The 17,525-nt window shown below is 53.9% G+C and overlaps 1 protein-coding gene across 1 annotated transcript in view; it reads right to left on the bottom strand.

Annotated features, from left to right (window-relative positions):
* LOC143829131 (maestro heat-like repeat family member 5) overlaps positions 1-12,130 on the bottom strand; it is a 29,357-nt gene extending 17,227 nt beyond the window's left edge. Inside the window, exons 1-8 of the mRNA XM_077319521.1 lie at positions 12,077-12,130; positions 8,255-8,661; positions 7,933-8,024; positions 6,324-6,473; positions 4,686-4,799; positions 4,146-4,225; positions 2,865-3,000; positions 932-1,027 (exon numbers count right to left, since the gene is read on the bottom strand). Of these exons, the coding sequence (XP_077175636.1) occupies positions 932-1,027; positions 2,865-3,000; positions 4,146-4,225; positions 4,686-4,799; positions 6,324-6,473; positions 7,933-8,024; positions 8,255-8,660 (1,074 nt within the window). The 5' untranslated portion in view covers position 8,661; positions 12,077-12,130. The remainder of the gene's footprint in view (positions 1-931; positions 1,028-2,864; positions 3,001-4,145; positions 4,226-4,685; positions 4,800-6,323; positions 6,474-7,932; positions 8,025-8,254; positions 8,662-12,076) is intronic.
* Between the last annotated feature and the right edge of the window lie 5,395 nt (positions 12,131-17,525).

Here is a 17,525-nt window from a genome sequence, read left to right as displayed (position 1 = left end):
AGAATTCGGGGGGTCTAAAGGGGAAGGATGGCTCCTCGCCAGAGAGCAGAGATGAATTCCCCTGGCAAAAACAATGGGTGTTTGGCGTGGGCTCCACGGCATCGTACCCCTCGGAGGTCCCCGCCCTGCCCAGCTCTCCCCTCCCATGGAGTGGCCTTCCTTTCTCGGTGGGCTGGTCCTCTCCCCACTGGAGAGCTGGCTTGTTCCTCGCTGTGGGCAGGCCGTGCTGCGGGGGCCCCTGAGCGCCCTCCCCCCTAGAGAAGGCTTCCTCAGCCCGGGTTTCCTGGAACAGCCCTGGAAGGGTTTTCTGCAGGGGTGGGAGGGGATGGGTCTTGTACACACATTTCCTCCAGTGATATGACCGCAGAGGGTCATGCCAGTCTGCTCCCCCCTCCCAAAACGGCCAGTGATGGGCCCGGAGGGGGCGGGGAGGGGTGGGCCCCCGAGTGGGCGTGTCCACAGCTCTGCTTCCCAACCGTATTCTGCACGATCGCACCCCTCCTGGGGTTTGTCGAAGCCCCAAGGATGTTTCAGGGCTTTGTCCATGGTTAGAAAGTAGAGAAAGGCTGATCTAGAGTTCCTCTCCTGACCTCCAGGGAGCAGAGAACAGCTCACCCCAAGAAAACAGCCACTTTGGGCGGTGGCCTTGATGGATGCTCCTCTCCTTGGGCTCTGCCCAGGGAAATCCCAAGTCGGCCACCTAAGCAGCTCCCTAAAGGCCATGCATGCCTGCTCTATGCCATGGAATAGAGGCTTTAAGCTGGGCCTGCATTGAGCAGGGGGCTGGACTAGACGCTGGTCCGGCCCCTTCCCACTCTACGGTTCGATCCTGGATTAAGCAGGGGCTTGGACTATATGGCCTGGGTGGCCCCTTCCCACTCTAGGATACTATGCTTTTATTAGGCCTTAGAGGAGTTACTAGTTCCCTTACTATCAATATTTCTTGAAGTCCATCCATGTTGGGCACCTCGGACAGGAGGCTGGTGAGCACTGAATTGCACGCGCTCATCGTCTGCTCGTAGAAGTCCTAAAGGGAGAGAAGACAACGCCGTTAGCATGAGCCAAGGCACGGAGAAGGTCAGTCTGCCAGACGTGGCCAGGGCTGGGGAAAGCAGGGCTTCTATTCCAGTGGAATATCCAGACGCGTTTGCAAGCAGGACAGGCCCAAGGGTGAGCCTCCGGGACACAGCTCTCACGTGCCAAAGGGCCGCCATTCCTGAGGCTGCGTTTATAAAAAGCAAACGGGTGGCATTGCAGAAAGAGGAGTGTGGGGAGAACAGGGACCTCAGTGGGGCCCAAGGCCACCCAGTCCCCCCTCCAAAGCCGCCCTTTCCTCCAGGGGCACTGATCTCTGCCGTCTGGAGATGTGGTGCAATTCTGGGGGATCCCCAGGCCCCACTTGGAGGCTGGCATAGTCTCTGCTAGCCCTAAAGGGAGAGAGAAAAGGAGAGGGGAGGGGACAATAAAAGGAGAATAACCAGGCAACAATGTGTGGGGTCCAAGAAGATGGCTACGTAGATACCGTTGAGAAACCAGAGAGAAAGACCCTGTTCCTCTTTCCAGAGAGAGGGCAGGGGATGGGTCCACTTTGCCACCCCCTGGGGCCCCGATCCTCGGGGCCTGGTCAGGGGAGAGTTCTTGGCATTGGGAAGAAGGGTGCAGGGACAGATTGGCAGCTTCGACTGAGCCCTTTCCCACCAGTCCCACCGGGCTGGGAATGAGTTCCTGCCAAATGGCCATTGGCCCCAGGTTGCAAAAACAGTCCCCCTTGGGGCCAGCCATTCCAGGGAGAGGGTGGGAGAATCGAGAAACAGCAGCTGGGATGTTTGCTTGGGGGAGGTGTGAAATTCGAGGAGGGGAACAATGATGTCCAAAAGAACAAGCAGCTTTCAAAGGGGAGGAGATCAATTCATGGAGGAGAAGTCTGTCAATGGCTGCGAGCTATTGTGACTAAAGGGATCCTCCCCATTCAGGGGCACTAATCCTCTGAATCCCAGGGTCAGGAGGCAAACTCAGGGGCAGGCCTGGTCCTTGCCGCTGGCCCTCCCACCGGAGGAGCTGGTGGGCCGCTGGGTGAGCCAGGATGCTGGACTGGATGGGCCACTGGCCTGATCCAGGAGGGCTCTGCTCATGTTTTGACGAGTCAGCAGCTAAAACAGTAGAAAGAAGATGCAGCAGGACAGGAGAAAGTTGAGGGACAAAATCCAGGATAATGTGGCGACCCTCTGCTGATGGTTGCCAACTCCAGAGGGGGAAAGTCCTGGGTATCCCCTTCCAAAACCTCACCCCCACCCCCCCAGGCTCCACCTCCAAACCTATACAAAATTCCCAATCCATAAATTGGCAACGCTGGATTTGACTGTGACTCTCTCTTCTGCAATACTGAGGCCGTTTTGCCAGCAACAACGTCTCAGATCCAGATGTTCGACTGCAGGCCGACGCGGCCCCCCTATCAAGCAGGGCTCCTCGCCCTTCCTAAGCCCGTGGGCACCTCTGGAATCCTTCCCCAAGAGCATGGGCTCAGCCACAGCATGGCTGCCTCAGGGGGCGGAGCCAGGCACAAAAAGGCAGGGAATGAGGTTAGGCATCTCTAAGAAGAAGCCAACCAGCATCTTGGGCTGAGGGGGAGGTTGCTGCTGAAGTGACTTTTTAAGAAGTCTGCACAACCTACCGAACTCCCAGGGGGAAAAACCACGCTGGGGGGCCGTGCTCTGAAACCACAGGCATGGGTCAGGCGATCCCTTGTGTCCAATTGCAAGGAGATGAGTCCCATCCCACCTGCCTTGTCTCTGAATCTGAACTTAGTTCCTGGCCAAGACACCATGTTTTTCAGTTTTGACCCCTGGACAGGGAGGGGGAGGCACCTGAGTTTGCGTTGGGTACGTAGAGCTGCCTGCTTTCAGCTTGGTCATTTTGAGAGCTGGTAAAGAATACACCTTCTTGATGGTCTTGCTCACTAAGTTGGATCTGACCTCACAGTCCAGCACAGGCTTCAGGAGACTGCAAATAAAACAGACAGTGGTGGAGGTGGGGGTGGAGAAACATTAGGACCCCACCACCCCGCCAAGGATGCACACACCTTCCCCCTACAGTCGATTCAACAGGATCAGCTCTGAATGTTTTATTCTCAAACAGCAGAGCAGATGCCAAGTCTGAGGGGTCCCAGTTAAAGACAAGAAGAAGAAGTAGAGATGATTTTAAATATCCACGACCCCAAGGAGTCCCGAAGTGGGACCCTTCCCTTCCTCTCCCACAACAGACACCCTGGGAGGTTGGGGAGGCTGAGAGTCCTCTGACAGGACTGCTCTGCGGAAACAGCCCTAAGAGAACTGTGTTGGAATGGCAATCAGCAAGTAATTTGGGGAAGTCAGCCCTGTGGGGATGTTGTTCAGCAGTGTAAGCAGCTCACTAGTGACATCTAATGAACACTGTGAGGTTGCAGGGAATTCTGAGCCATGTGCTCTGTTTAATCTGAGCTACCCCACCCACTTCCTCCTTTTTGAGGAAGAGAAGGTCAGCGTGCTTTGCAGAAGCAAGCAAGGAGCATCCATGAAGGATCTGCTGATGTGAGGCAGCCATAGAGGCAACTACTGTTTGCAACTACTCTGAAGAAGAAGAAGAAGAAGAAGGGAATGTTTGAATCCCCAAAACCACCACTGAGAGGGGATTGGTGGCTTACAATGATTGACAACCTGAGGAGCAGGAAGAAACCTGCAGGTTGGACACACTTCCGGCTTCTCCGCCACCTTGTCGGGAAGGGAAAAGCCATGATGAGATGGCAGAATAATGCGGGAGGGGTCTCCCATCAGCAAGCGGTCAAGTGTGCGGTTTACAATCGCACTTTTACAAGCAGGAGGTGGCACAAATTGTCCCCCTCTATGCAGAAATGGTCATGGTTTGGGTCTTGCTTCTGCCCGCCAGCCTCGGAGGGCACCTGATACTTCTCACTTGGGTGGACAAGGGCTGCCATCACAGGAAGTGTCTGGCTTGAAGCTCTTCTGCCCTCAAACTACATCCTTTCCTTAGTCTCCTTTGGGTTGTTCCTCCCCCCTTCTCTTCACAACGGATGCCTGGCATTTCTCCGGCTGCAAGGCACCAGGAGCCTGGCCAGGAGAGCTAAGGAGGAGGAAACCTTGGGTACATACGTAAGGGAGCCAATGGTGGTCAGAGCAAGGTGGAGGATCGGGAAGCACACTGACTCCTGGGGCTCTTCTTCGATCATTTCCTGCAGTGGAAAAACACACAGACAGAGGGTCACTTCCAAGTGATGCTTTTAGGCAGGGGTGGCCCAACTGTGGCTCTCCAGATGTCCATGGACTACAATTCTGGAAAGGTTCCCTCAGAGGATGCCAGACAAAGCCTGGGATTCCGCTCCAGTCCCTCCACTCCCCAGATCCTGCCCTCCGCAGGCCCCATTCCCATTTCTCCACACAGAGGTGGCAGCCCTGGCCAGACGACGGCCGCCCCTTTCCGCAGGGGACTCCACTTGGGGACTCCACAGGGGACTCCACTTGAGTCGCTACGATGCAGAGAAGTCTGTGAGGGTCCGGGCCAGTGGAACGGAGGTCCCAGGAGCCTCCACTGGCAGCCTCGGGACCCCAAGGCCGCACCCCAAGCACGTCCCAAGCTTGAGACTCGCTCCCCCAGAAGCCCCCTCCCTGCTTTCCCCCTCCACTTTGACTTACTATTATGCATTGGAGCAATTCAGATTTGTGGGGGCAATCTTGCCTCCGGCTCCCCTGGAGGGCTCTGCTGATCAGGTTGATAGATTTTAGGAATGCTGTTTTAAGTGGTTGATTCTGGACGGAGGAGAAAGAAGCAGGGTGCAGAGAGGTTAGACCACCTTCCAGGAGTGGGTGCTGGGGGGAGGCGCCCAGCTGGAGGGAGACGGGAATCCCAGCGTCCTTCACGCAGGCAATCCCAGGAGCTGGCTGGGACGTTCCCCTCTTTTTTACAATTGAGAAACCCCTGAAACATTCTTTAGGCTTCAAGAAACTCCCAAATTTATTTATTTTTTTTGTGGGGGGGGGGGGTTGGCATGACCATTTCTGGTCGTATCACCTGATAAAAGTTTAACAACTGAAAAAATAGATATACAAAATGAACCCCCAGCAATTTGGGAAACCCTTCCAGGACCACCAGGAAAGTCTTCACCAGGGGAACGACCCAGAGTTTATACGGAGACCAATCTCAGCTAGAATGGCCAGACCCTCCAGTGGAAGGGGGGTCCCTCGCCACCAGGCCCCACTGGCCAACACCAATGATCTGACTAGGAGGGGGACCTTACCCAGAAAAGACTGGGGTCCGGTCAATATTGCAGCAGTGCATCTATGTCACTACCCAAAGAGACCTCATCCCGTTGGGGACGGCACATCCGGTGTGACCCGGAAGTGACGCCATGAGGTCAGTGGTGGTGAGGTGACACTCTGGCTTTCGGACGAAAGCTTTAGGGTAGAAGTCAAATGGACCACACAGTCTTTGCCCAAAGACCAGAGCGTTGCCCTGCCATCGCTGCAGGACTCTTCCGGGTCACCTCGGAAGGGATGGAGGGACATCATGGCAATGTGGGCGGAGCTTCCCTAGGATGGAGGCGGGAATATCAGCCGGATGTTGGGAGGAGCTTCTGAGCAACGCAGGCTGCTCATGGGGAATTCGCTTCTCCAGACGTGTGGGCTCTCCCTCCTGGGAGGGAAACGGAAGCAGATTACCGGATTATCGCTCGGGGATCCTGTAGGTCATCCTGCATACTGCAGGGGGATGGACTGGGTGGTCTTTAGGCCCCCTTCCAGGTATATCATTCCACAGTTTCTTTTTCCCATGGAGTCAGAAACAATTATGGGGCCACCTTTGTGTGTGTGTTTGGGGAAATAATACACCCACAAGGCCCATTATTTTTGCACCCGAATTCTTAGCAACGCAGCATGATGTGAAAGGGTTAAGGTAGGGTTGCCAGCTCCAGGTTGAGAAATTCCTGGAGATTTGGGGGGCGGAGTCTGGGGAGGGGCCAGAATGTTGCAGGGGAGGGGCCAGAATGTCACTGAATCTGCCTTTTGAAGCAGCCATTTTCTCCAGGGGATTCAAGAGATTCGGGAAGGAGAAGTATATCAGTGGCCAGTAACCCTGGTGACTGGGGGAACCTCCACAGTCAGAAGCAGTCAATCTCTGGAGCACAGAGTGAGGAGGTCACAAGAGGGGAAGGTCTTGGCCTCTCTGCCTTGTGGTTGGCCCTCCAGAAGAACCGGCTGCCCTCTGGGTATGACCGGATGCTGGACTAGAGGACCCCTGGCCAGATCCAGCTGGGCTCTCCGGATGTTTCCCAGTACCTTGTAGCCCGCACGGAACTGCCTCAGCAGCTCCGAGATGAGGAACTCGATCAGCAGGAGCAGGTCTTCTGTATTGGCCCCAGCGGCCGCATGCCCGTAGCACTCGATCCATGCGATGCAATCCTGAATGGGAACCCGGCCCTGCAGATCCTGGAGGTGAAGGGGAAGAAAGGGAAACCATTCAGCCGTATATCGAGCACAGCACAGTTCGAATCAGCCTCTGGACACCCTCAGCTCCTGAGAGTGTTCAGGAGAAAGGCAAGAAGATGAAAATGTCAAGGAAAGGCCTTAAAAGAGCCAGATTTCTGCCTGGTGGAAAGCACAGCCAACCCAGGGCCAGGGTCTGCCAAGGCAAGAGGGGGAGAGAGGTGGCTGACCATTGCTGGCCTATGTCTAGCGGCCCTGAATGTCCGTGGAGGTCGCCCACCCAAGGACTCACCAAGGCCAGCCCGGCTTAGCTGCTGAGATCTGAGCAGACGGACCTAGCCAGGTGACCCTGTTGAGACACAACTAATTGGCTCAGTGGACTTCGTGTTCCTTTGGGCTCTTTTAGCCTCATGTCCCTCACAGGGTGTCTCTTGTGGGTAGAGGAAAGGGAAGGCGACTGGAAGCCGCTTTGAGACTCCTTCGGGCAGAGAAAAGCGGCATAGAAGAACCAACTCTTCTTCTTCTTAAGTAATCTCAGGGCTCTCTCAGCCCAACCTCCCTCACAGGGTGTCTGTTGTGGGGAGAGGAAAGGGAAGGCGACTGGAAGCCGCTTTGAGACTCCTTCGGGCAGAGAAAAGCGGCATAGAAGAACCAACTCTTCTTCTTCTTAAGTAATCTCAGGGCTCTCTCAGCCTCCCCTCCCTCACAGGGTGTCTGTTGTGGGGAGAGGAAAGGGAAGGCGACTGGAAGCTGCTTTGAGACTCCTTCGGGTAGAGAAAAGCGGCATAGAAGAACCAACTCTTTTATCCACATATTAAGCTTAAAGATGTAGAAAAACAGGAGACAGGGACCATATTTTTTGATACAATGCTGCCCACTGAGAAATATCTTCAGCCTAGGGTTCTTTTGGGGCTCCAGCTGAATTCAGAATAGATTCAGCTGGGGAAAGGCTTTTGTTTTTTGGGGCTCTTCCCTCCATGAAGAAGAAGAGTTGGTCCTTCTATGCTGCTTTTCTCTCCGCAAAGGAGTGTCAGAGCAGCTTCCAACCTCTTTCCCCTCTTCTCCCCAAAACAGGCACCCTGTGAGGGAGGTGGGGCTGAGAGAGCTCTGGGAGAGACTGATCGGTGAGAACAGCACTATCAGAGCTGCAACTAGTCCAAGGTCACTCAGCTCAGTCCCAGCTCACCCGATTAGAAGCCGCTGGTCTTACGCGCTCCACCAAGCTGGCTCCCCCACTCCAGCCAGCCGCATGATCCCTCTTCCCCGCTGAACCTTTTTCTTTGCCGCTCTTCCCTTTCCCCGTTTCTCTTCGCTCTGGCTGGACGTGTGTCACAGTTCTCTATTTGGGGGCTTTAATGCCTAAGGCTCGAACTTGGCAGCACTTAGGGAGGCCGAGCGGTGGGGGGTCAGCTCCGGCAAGCGAGACAAATCAACGGAGAAAGAAATGGGTCTGCAACTGTACCTCCAATGTCTTCTTCTCCAGAGTAAGAGACCTCCTGGCTTGCATCTGATTCCCATCGTCTCTGAGCACCATCAGGATTTCTCTCAGGGGGCCTGTGAGGGAAGGGAGGCCGAGAGAGCGCTTTGAGGCGACTAGCCCGAGGTCACCCAGCTGGCTGCATGTGGAGGAGGAGGGGGAGCGGGGGATCAAACCCGCTTCTCCAGATGACAGGCCGCTGCCCTTGACCGCACCACCACGCTGGCTCTCGGCAGCCTCTGCCCAAGCACGCCACTGCCCTGAGACCACCCCAGACCAGCTGGCGACTCCTGGGCCCGGCCGGTACCTGGCAGCGCTGCAGAGATCCCCAGAGCTTGCGAGGCTCTCCTGCTCCCTGCGGTGGCGGTGGTGCTGTTCCTGACGGCCGTCACAGGCAGCTTTGGCCATGGGGTGGCCTCCTTGGTCGTATCTGCCTGGCTTGTCCCAGCGGTGGTTTTGGGCAGTCGGCGCTGCGGCAGGAGGGGCAGCATGAGAGGAGGCGTCGGTGTCGGCTTCTGGTCCTCGGAGGACGCTGCCGGCTTGGTCAGAGGCGGGAGGTGCTCGGCATTCCTCCGGCCAGCTGGCTCTTGAGATCTGGCTTGGTGAGGGAGGCTTCGGCCTTGCCGATGGTCGGTTTTCTCACCCGAGGTGTTTGCATCGTTCTCAAGGCTCCTCCTTTTGAGCAGTTTGTCCTTTCTAGACACGGAACTCATCCTGCAATGGAGACATTTAGGGACTTTTTCCAAACTAACCAAACACAGTCAAGGAGACAGGGGAGTTTACTCCATCCTCGTTTCCCTCTCTTGATTGGCCTGCTGCTTTAGGATTTTGCCTCCGTTCGGCATGTTTGCTCCCCCTAGAGGCTGATTCAATCTTACATCAGTTTATGCCTGGCATACTGTGAGTTCCCCTGAGCTGTAGGAAGGGGCAGCACATAAAAGGGATTATTATGAGCGATGTGGAACATCTAATGGAAAGGGAAGTCTAGGGACATGACGTCCATAGTCCTACCCCCGGGGACCTCGGCAGTGGCAGGACCGCGGCAGTGGCGCCTGAACACTGAGGTGCACTCATTGCTCTGGGGTCGTGGCTGCCGCTGCCAGTCCTCTGAGGCCGCTCCCACCCTGTGGAGAGTGGGGGAAGCCTCAGGAGACTGGCGGGGGTGGGGCCAGCCCAACACGACACGCCAGCAGGTAAAGAGAGGGGGTGGGGGTGGGGGAGGGGGCAGGGGACAGGGATTCTTGTCCTTAATGTGGAAATTCTACAGAAGGGGCGAGAATAATTGTCTGTGGATTTAAAATAATAATAATAATAATAATAATAATAATAATAATAATAATAATAATAATAATAATAATAATAATAATAATAATAATAATAATAATAATAATAATAGAAGGAGAAGAAGAATTGCTTTTTATTCCCCACGTTTCTCTCCCCAATGGAGTCTCAAAGCAGCTCATAGTTGCCTTCTCTTCCCCTGTGGGTGAGGTGATGCTGAGAGAGCTCTGAGAGAAGTGCTTTGTGAGAACTGACTAATCAGGACTGTGACTAGCTCATCCAGCTAGCTGCATGCAGAGGAGCAGGGAGTCACGCCTGGCTCTCCAGATTAGAAGCCACGGCTTTGAACCACACCACCAAGCTGGCTCTTAACAAGAACACCAAGAAGAAGAATATTGCCCTTCAGATTTTTATGCTGGACCTAAAGGAATGTAAGATCAAATCAACCAGGAACAGGAGAAAGAAATCTGCAGAACAGGAAATAAAGATTCCTTGCCAAGAGGTGTAGAGGCCGAAGTCTGTAGACCTGACTTGTTGTCTCGAGAGGCCTGCTGCCTCCCTGGTGCAAGCTTTAAGGATGGGACGGAACGGCTGGACAGGCTCCTCAAGCGCACTGATCATTACCCCTTCCTTCTTATCCATGGAGGAACAAGTAATACTGCCCAGCAGAGCATGGAACCTATTAAGAAAGACTCTGTGGATCTGGGGGGAAGGGAAAGGGCCTGGGAGCACAGGCTGTGTTTTCATCAGTCCTTCCTGTAAGTGGCAAAAGACTACCCCCTCCCCGGGCCTCAGTAAAATTGTCAAGCATTGACCGGTACCCGAGGATAAAAAGTTTGGGGACTACTGAGTTAAAACACTCACCTTTTATTTCAGCTCGAAAGCTAATGCCCTCCCCTTGCCCCGGGCTGTGGGAAAACTCATGAGATCACACCATTATTTGTGGCATCATCAGGTGGAGGTGATGTCAGGAGGGAGGGGAGGGGCTGTGGCTCAGGGGCACCTCCCCCTCCCCCCTTGCAAGCCCCGCTGTGAAATCTGTGGGTTCAAAGACCAGGCCCTGAGAGTTCCCTTCAGCTCTTTATTGGGACCCCTCCTGATCCTACAGAGAACTGAAACTGAACGGGAGGATCCCTCCCACAGCTCTCCTGCCCGCCAGTGAGGGGCATGGGCACAGCAGGGGCAGGGAGCAGGATCTGGCCGTGGGGGTGGGAAAGACCCCTGACTGAGAACCCAGAGAGCGGCGGCCAGTCTGAGGAGACAAGACCCCCTGGAAGAGCCGAGGGTCTGGCTCGGCCCCAGGCAGCTTCGTCCGGTCTCCCCCTCCCCAAAATACCACCCTTCCCGCTCCTCCGCCCCCAAATCCAGGAATATCCTAACATGCTGTTTATTTATTTATTCTTTGATTTATATACCACCGCTCTCTTAGGCTTTTGGGTGTTTATAATAACACAGTAAAACCACACTACCGTTAAAATCCCCAATTCATTATGCTTTAGGATGCTTTGGGCTGATCCCGTGCTGAGCAGGGGGTTGGACTAGATGGCCTCCATGGCCCCCTCCCACTCTAGGATTCTATGATTCTAAAAAACGGCTCCCGTCTCCTCCCCCCCCCCCCGTCCAGCTAGCATTCCGGAGCCCTTTCCTTAGGAGCGAGGGTCCTGATCTCGCCGGCTCTAGGGGAGCCCCTGATGATCATTCCGGGACCTCAACCCGGCCTCAACCATCTGCCTGGAGGAAGAGCTCCGTCTTGCAGGCCCTGCGGAAGGCTGATCACTGCGGCAGGGCCCTTAGCTCTTCCGGGAACTCGTTCCACCAGGCCGGGGCCGGGGCCGAAAAAGCCCTGGCCCTGGTTGAGGCCAGGTTCATGTCCCCGGTGAATGTCCCTGGGACCACCAGCAGATTCATACACTCAGAGCGGGCAAAGTAAAGAGAAGCATCACGGTGTGGCAGTCAAAGAGCGGCAACCTCTAATCTGGAGAACTGGGTTTCATTCCCCTCTCTTCCACATGCAGCTGGTCACAGTTCCCTCTGAGCTGTTCACCTAGAGTGGTTCTCTCTGAGATCTCTCAGCCCCCTTCAATGCACAGGGTTTGTGCTGAGGGGAGAGGAAGGGGAGGGTGTTTGTAAGCCGCTTTGAGACTCCTTCAGACAGTGAAAAACGGGGTGTAGAAAAAACAACTCTTTTCTATGGCGGTTTTGACAGTAAGTGTTCATGTCCAGGCAAGAGAGGGACCCACAAGGAAGGGGAAATCTCGTCTCCTCCCCTGCTGTTCCCACCCACCCATTCCCTCTCCTCCTGCCCTCTCCTTTCCCCCATTTCCAACCTCCTTCTTGTTCCCCCCAGGGTTATCAGCTCTGGGGGCAGGATTTGGGAGCGGAGGGACTTCACTGGGCTTCCGAGGCCACACAGTCCCCCTTCCAGGTGCCTGTTTTCTCCTGGAGGACTGGTCCCTATTGTCTGCAGACGAGCTGGAATCCTGGGGGATCCGCAGGCCCCACCCGGAGGTTGGCATCCCTAGTTCCTCCCTCCCCCACTCAGCATGCCTTCCTTCCCCCAGGCTGATTACTCCCCCCCCCCCCCGGCTTCCTTGTTTCCCTCCCCACCTGCTGGCTTGGTTCACTCACTCCCTTAAGGGATCTCTCTCAAAGTCTAGGGTTCCCAACTCCAGCTTTCGAGACTGCTGGAGATTTGGGGGCGGAGCATGGGAAGGACAGGGTGTGGGGGAGGGATATGGTGCCCTAGAGTCGACCTTCCAGGAAATCCAAATGTGTAGTGTGCATGATGCAGAGGTATCTTCCTGGGGCATCGGAGGAGATGGGTAGTCACCATAGGTAGATTAAGAACCTTCTTAATATTTTCCATATAATCTCCTCCTGTCCTGATTGGCTCTTTGGAGACTTCCTGCTCCTTTGGGCGTAAGTCCTCCCTGCTTGCCTCCTGAATAAACTGAATGAACACAGGCCGGAACAGTTAGAGCGTTAGGACTCTCTCTGTCTCTCCCTTTCCACACCAAGTTTTTCTCTTCTCAATAAAAGGGTTTTATTCTTTCAATCCCCATGGCAGCTCACCTCTCTTTGCATATTTAGACTCTGCCAACACCAACACAGCCGTTTCCTGCAAGGGAACTGGTCCCTGTGGTCTGGAGCCCAACTCACCCCCTGCAGTGCTTGCCACTAGTTGATGTTGGCTGCCATTGCGGGATCCCTCTGGACTAACCACCCTAAAGGTCACCCAGACTTTTCTTCCCCCCAGGACACCCGTGCATGTGCAAAAGGCAGAGTTAGCGTTTTGGGTTTTGTTTGAGTGCTCCTAATTATTATTTTTTTTAATTTAAATCCTACAAGCTAGGCTCCAGCAATATGTGGACCGAGAAGTTCCAGAAGTACAGGCAGGATTTCGAAGAGGCAGAGGAACTAGAGATCAAATTGCCAACATACGCTGGGTCATGGAGAAAGCTAGGGAGTTCCAGAAGAGCATCTACTTCTGCTTCATTGACTATGCTAAAGCCTTTGATTGTGTGGAGCACAACAAATTGTGGCAAGTTCTTAAAGAGATGGGAATACCAGAGCATCTTATTTGTCTCTTGCGAAACCTATATGCAGGTCAAAAAGCAACACTGAGAACCGAGCATGGAATCACTGACTGATCCAAAATTGAGAAAGGAGTTCAGCAAGGCTGTATACTGTCACCTTGCCTATTTAACATGTATGCAGAGCACATCATGAGAAAGGCGGGGTTAGCTGAGTCACAAATTGTGATCAAGATTGCAGGGAGAAATATCAACAACCTCAGATATGCAGATGATATCACTCTAATGGCAGAAAGCACAGAGGAATTAAAGAGCCTGTGGATGCGGGTGAAGGAGGAGAGTGCAAAAGTTGCCTTGAAACTCAACATCAAGAAAATGAAGATCATGACATCCAGCCCTCTCAATTCCTGGCAAATAGATGGGGAAGAAATGGAGATAGTGAAACATTTTATTTTCCTGGGCTCCAAGATCACTGCAGATCGGGACTGCAGCAAAGAAGTTAAAAGATGCTTACTACTGGGGAGGAAAGCTATGGCAAATCTAGACAGCATCCTAAAAAGCAGAGACATCACCCTGCCAACAAAAGTGCTTCTAGTCAAGGCTATGGTATTCCCAGTTGCAATGTATGGCTGTGAAAGTTGGACCATAAGGAAGGCCGAGCGTCAAAGAATTGAGGCTTTTGAACTCTGGTGCTGGAGAAGACTATTCTTGTGGGTCCCTTGGACTGCAAGGTGAACAAACCAGTCAGTCCTAGAGGAGATCATCCCTGACTGCTCCTTAGAAGTCCAGATCCTGAAGATGAAACTCAAATACTTTGGCCACCTCATGAGAAGGAAGGACACCCTGGAGAAGAGCCTGATGCTGGGAGTGATTGAGGGCAAAAGTAGAAGGGGACGACAGAGAATGAGGTGGCTGGATGGAATCACTGAAGCAGTATGCGCAAAATTAAATGGATTCTGGGGAATGGTAGAGGACAGGAAGGCCTGGAGGATCATTGTCCATGGGGTCGCGATGGGTCGAGCACGACTTCCCAACAACAAATATACACGATTTAGGAGTATTTTATTATAGAATAGAACACTTAATGATTTCAGGATTATATCCTTTTCAGGTATTGAAGCAGAATATAGCTTTATTGATTTATGTATAATTTCTTTCGATATTAAAAGGTACTAATTTTGAACATTTATGTCAAAGAACAACCACTGAGGAAAATCCCCTTTGAAAACGGGAGATATCTGAAACCCGTTCTGGTTGGATGCTACAATAAACCTACATAATAAAAAGAGACTTTTAAACTTTTCTTTATCCTGTATCAGTTCTGTTAATGTTGTCAGTAGCCTTCGGATGGGTTTTTTTCTCTCTTTGTGTGAGGCACTGCCCAATGAGGATGTGCTTAGCGATTGGGCCCTGCCTCTGACAGGTCACGCCCACTCAGGACTTTGGCCCAATCAGAGCCCTTGGCCGGGCTGTTGCAATCCAGCAAGGAGGGTCTGCGAAAAGCTTGTTTGGTCTACTCTGAGTTACCAGGAACCAGCGGTTGTCTCCTAGCCGCTCACCCCAGCCCGGAAGGGTCAACTCTGACAGTCCAAGGCTTTCCAAGGTCTCAGCCCATTTGGGTCTGCAGCAGAAGAGCTTGGTTCGAGGCCAACAGTTGGAATATGCAAGACACTGTAGAGTGCATGATTCAAAAGCACAAGCAGAATATCCAACAGGGAGCATCGTAGGAGATGTGTAAGTAGCACGGTTAGATTCGATGTCCAGATATTTTCAAATCCTCCTGGGTCCTGATTGGCTCAGCCGGAGACTTCCTACTCCTTTGAGTACACTTCCTCCCTGCTTCCCTCACAAACAGTTGGTCAGTTAAACTGTTAGGACTATCTCACTCCCCTCTTATTCACATAGTTGTTTCTCTTCTCAATGAAACTATTTTATGGTTTGAGCAACTGTTGTTCCAATCCTCCTTTGCAGCTTGGTGCAATGGTTAAGACCAGCAGCTTCTGATCTGATTCAATTCCCCACTCCACCACATGTAGCCAACTTTGTAACCTTGGGCTAGTCACAGCTTTGATAGTGCTGTTCTCACCAAGCAGTCCTGTCAGAGCACTCTCAGACTCACCTTCCTCCCAGTGTGTCTGTTGTGGGGAGAGGAATGGAAGGTGAATGTAAGATTCTTTGAGACTCCTTCAGGCAGTGAAAAGGGGGGAGAATAACCAATTCTTCATCATATTTAAACTCTGCCAAGAACAAATTTTTCAGGGGATGAGCCTCCGGGAGTCAGTTCTGCAGGGCTTGCAAAATGGAGTTCTCCTCTAAGCGTTTGGTTGGGGCCAGTGATCCAATAACATCTAACGGGCCCCTTTTTAAAAACAGCCCTGTCTCCATCTTAATCTGGCAAGAGACCTATTCAAAGGGACGGCGCTAGAAATCCTAGCTGCAGTTGGTGTTGCCATTGGCCAAAGGTGTTCTCTGCTCTGGCTGGCTGTGTCTGCGTCTTTATCGGCCCCACTCCCCCTTCTCCCGAAGTTCTCTGCTTCCCTCCTGTGTTCTCTGCTCTGGCTGGCTGTGAGTGTCTGGGTCTTTATCGGCCCCACTCCCCCTTCTGCCGAAGTTCTCTCCTTCCCTCCTGTGTTTTCTGCTGCGGCTGGCTGTGAGTGTCTGCGTCTTTATCGGCCCCACGCCCCCTTCTCCCGAAGTTCTCTGCTACCCTCCTGTGTTCTCTGCTCTGGCTGGCTGTGGGTGTCTGCGTCTTTATCGGCCCCACTCCCCCTTCTCCCGAAGTTCTCTGCTTCCCTCCTGTGTTCTCTGCTCTGGCTGACTGTGAGGGTCTGCGTCTTTATCGGCCCCACTCCCCCTTCTCCCGAAGTTCTCTGCTTCCCTCCTGTGTTCTCTGCTCTGGCTGGCTGTGGGTGTCTGCGTCTTTATCGGCCCCACTCCCCCTTCTCCCGAAGTTCTCTGCTTCCCTCCTGTGTTCTCTGCTCTGGCTGGCTGTGAGTGTCTGCGTCTTTATCGGCCCCACTCCCCCTTCTCCCGAAGTTCTCTGCTTCCCTCCTGTGTTCTCTGCTCTGGCTGGCTGTGAGTGTCTGCGTCTTTATCGGCCCCACTCCCCCTTCTCCCGAAGTTATCTGCTTCCCTCCTGTGTTTGCTGCTCTGGCTGGCTGTGAGTGTCTCCGTCTTTATCGGCCCCACTCCCCCTTCGGCCGAAGTTCTCTGCTTCCCTCCTGTGTTCTCTGCTCTGGCTGGCTGTGAGTGTCTGCGTCTTTATCGGCCCCACTCCCCCTTCTCCCGAAGTTCTCTGCTTCCCTCCTGTGTTCTCTGCTCTGGCTGGCTGTGAGTGTCTGCGTCTTTATCGGCCCCACTCCCCCTTCTCCCGAAGTTCTCTGCTTCCCTCCTGTGTTCTCTGCTCTGGCTGGCTGTGAGTGTCTGCGTCTTTATCGGCCCCACCCCCCCTTCTCCCGAAGTTCTCTCCTTCCCTCCTGTGTTTTCTGCTGCGGCTGGCTGTGAGTGTCTGCGTCTTTATCGGCCCCACTCCCCCTTCTCCCAAAGTTCTCTGCTTCCCTCCTGTGTTTTCTGCTGCGGCTGGCTGTGAGTGTCTGCGTCTTTATCGGCCCCACTCCCCCTTCTCCCGAAGTTCTCTGCTTCCCTCCTGTGTTCTCTGCTCTGGCTGGCTGTGAGTGTCTGCGTCTTTATCGGCCCCACTCCCCCTTCTCCCGAAGTTCTCTCCTTCCCTCCTGTGTTTTCTGCTGCGGCTGGCTGTGAGTGTCTGCGTCTTTATCGGCCCCACTCCCCCTTCTCCCGAAGTTCTCTGCTTCCCTCCTGTGTTCTCTGCTCTGGCTGGCTGTGAGTGTCTGCGTCTTTATCGGCCCCACTCCCCCTTCTCCCGAAGTTCTCTGCTTCCCTCCTGTGTTCTCTGCTCTGGCTGGCTGTGAGTGTCTGCGTCTTTATTGGCCCCACTCCCCCTTCTCCCGAAGTTCTCTGCTTCCCTCCTGTGTTCACTGCTCTGGCTGGCTGTGAGTGTCTGCGTCTTTATCGGCCCCACTCCCCCTTCTCCCGAAGTTCTCTGCTTCCCTCCTGTGTTCTCTGCTCTGGCTGGTTGTGAGTGTCTGCGTCTTTATCGGCCCCACTCCCCCTTCTCCCGAAGTTCTCTGCTTCCCTCCTGTGTTCTCTGCTCTGGCTGGCTGTGAGTGTCTGCGTCTTTATCGGCCCCACTCCCCCTTCTGCCGAAGTTCTCTCCTTCCCTCCTGTGTTCCCCATGTTATCTGGCCATTCGTGTGTTGCAGCGACTCTCAGCCGCAATCTGTCTTTCCCCTCCTCCATGTCTCTGGGGATGGCAATTGGAGAAAGGGTGCAGAATGGAGCACGCAGCGTTTGATGTGGCCAGCAAGTCGAGACGAGCATTTGGGGAGCTGCATTGGGGTTAGGGAGAGAGAAGGGGGGAAGCGTCAGACTTGTGTCTGTAGGGCTCACAGGCGAGTAGGAAGTCGGCCCGGGGGTTTCAATGGCGGCCCGTTGGCGGTGGGGCATTTGTTGGTGGCAATGGTGGGCAGGTTTGCAGCAGACATGCGGCGGAGGCGAGGGGGGGTGGAAGGGTTGGGAGGCACGAAGCGCCTCCTGATAGCAAGCAGCAAGTAGCAAAATGGAATCTCTGGGCATACGGGCTGGACTGACAGTTGGAGGGGCCAATGGGGAGCCACTTCGCGGCTCCCAATTGGCCACTGTAGAGTTTTTATCATGGACTCGCCCCGCCCATTCTCCGCCCACTAA

Source organism: Paroedura picta, chromosome 2, assembly GCF_049243985.1.
Source record: "Paroedura picta isolate Pp20150507F chromosome 2, Ppicta_v3.0, whole genome shotgun sequence".
Classification (NCBI taxonomy): domain Eukaryota; kingdom Metazoa; phylum Chordata; class Lepidosauria; order Squamata; family Gekkonidae; genus Paroedura; species Paroedura picta.
Note: the sequence above shows the minus strand (reverse complement) of the source record. Positions and strands in the feature narration are given on the sequence as shown.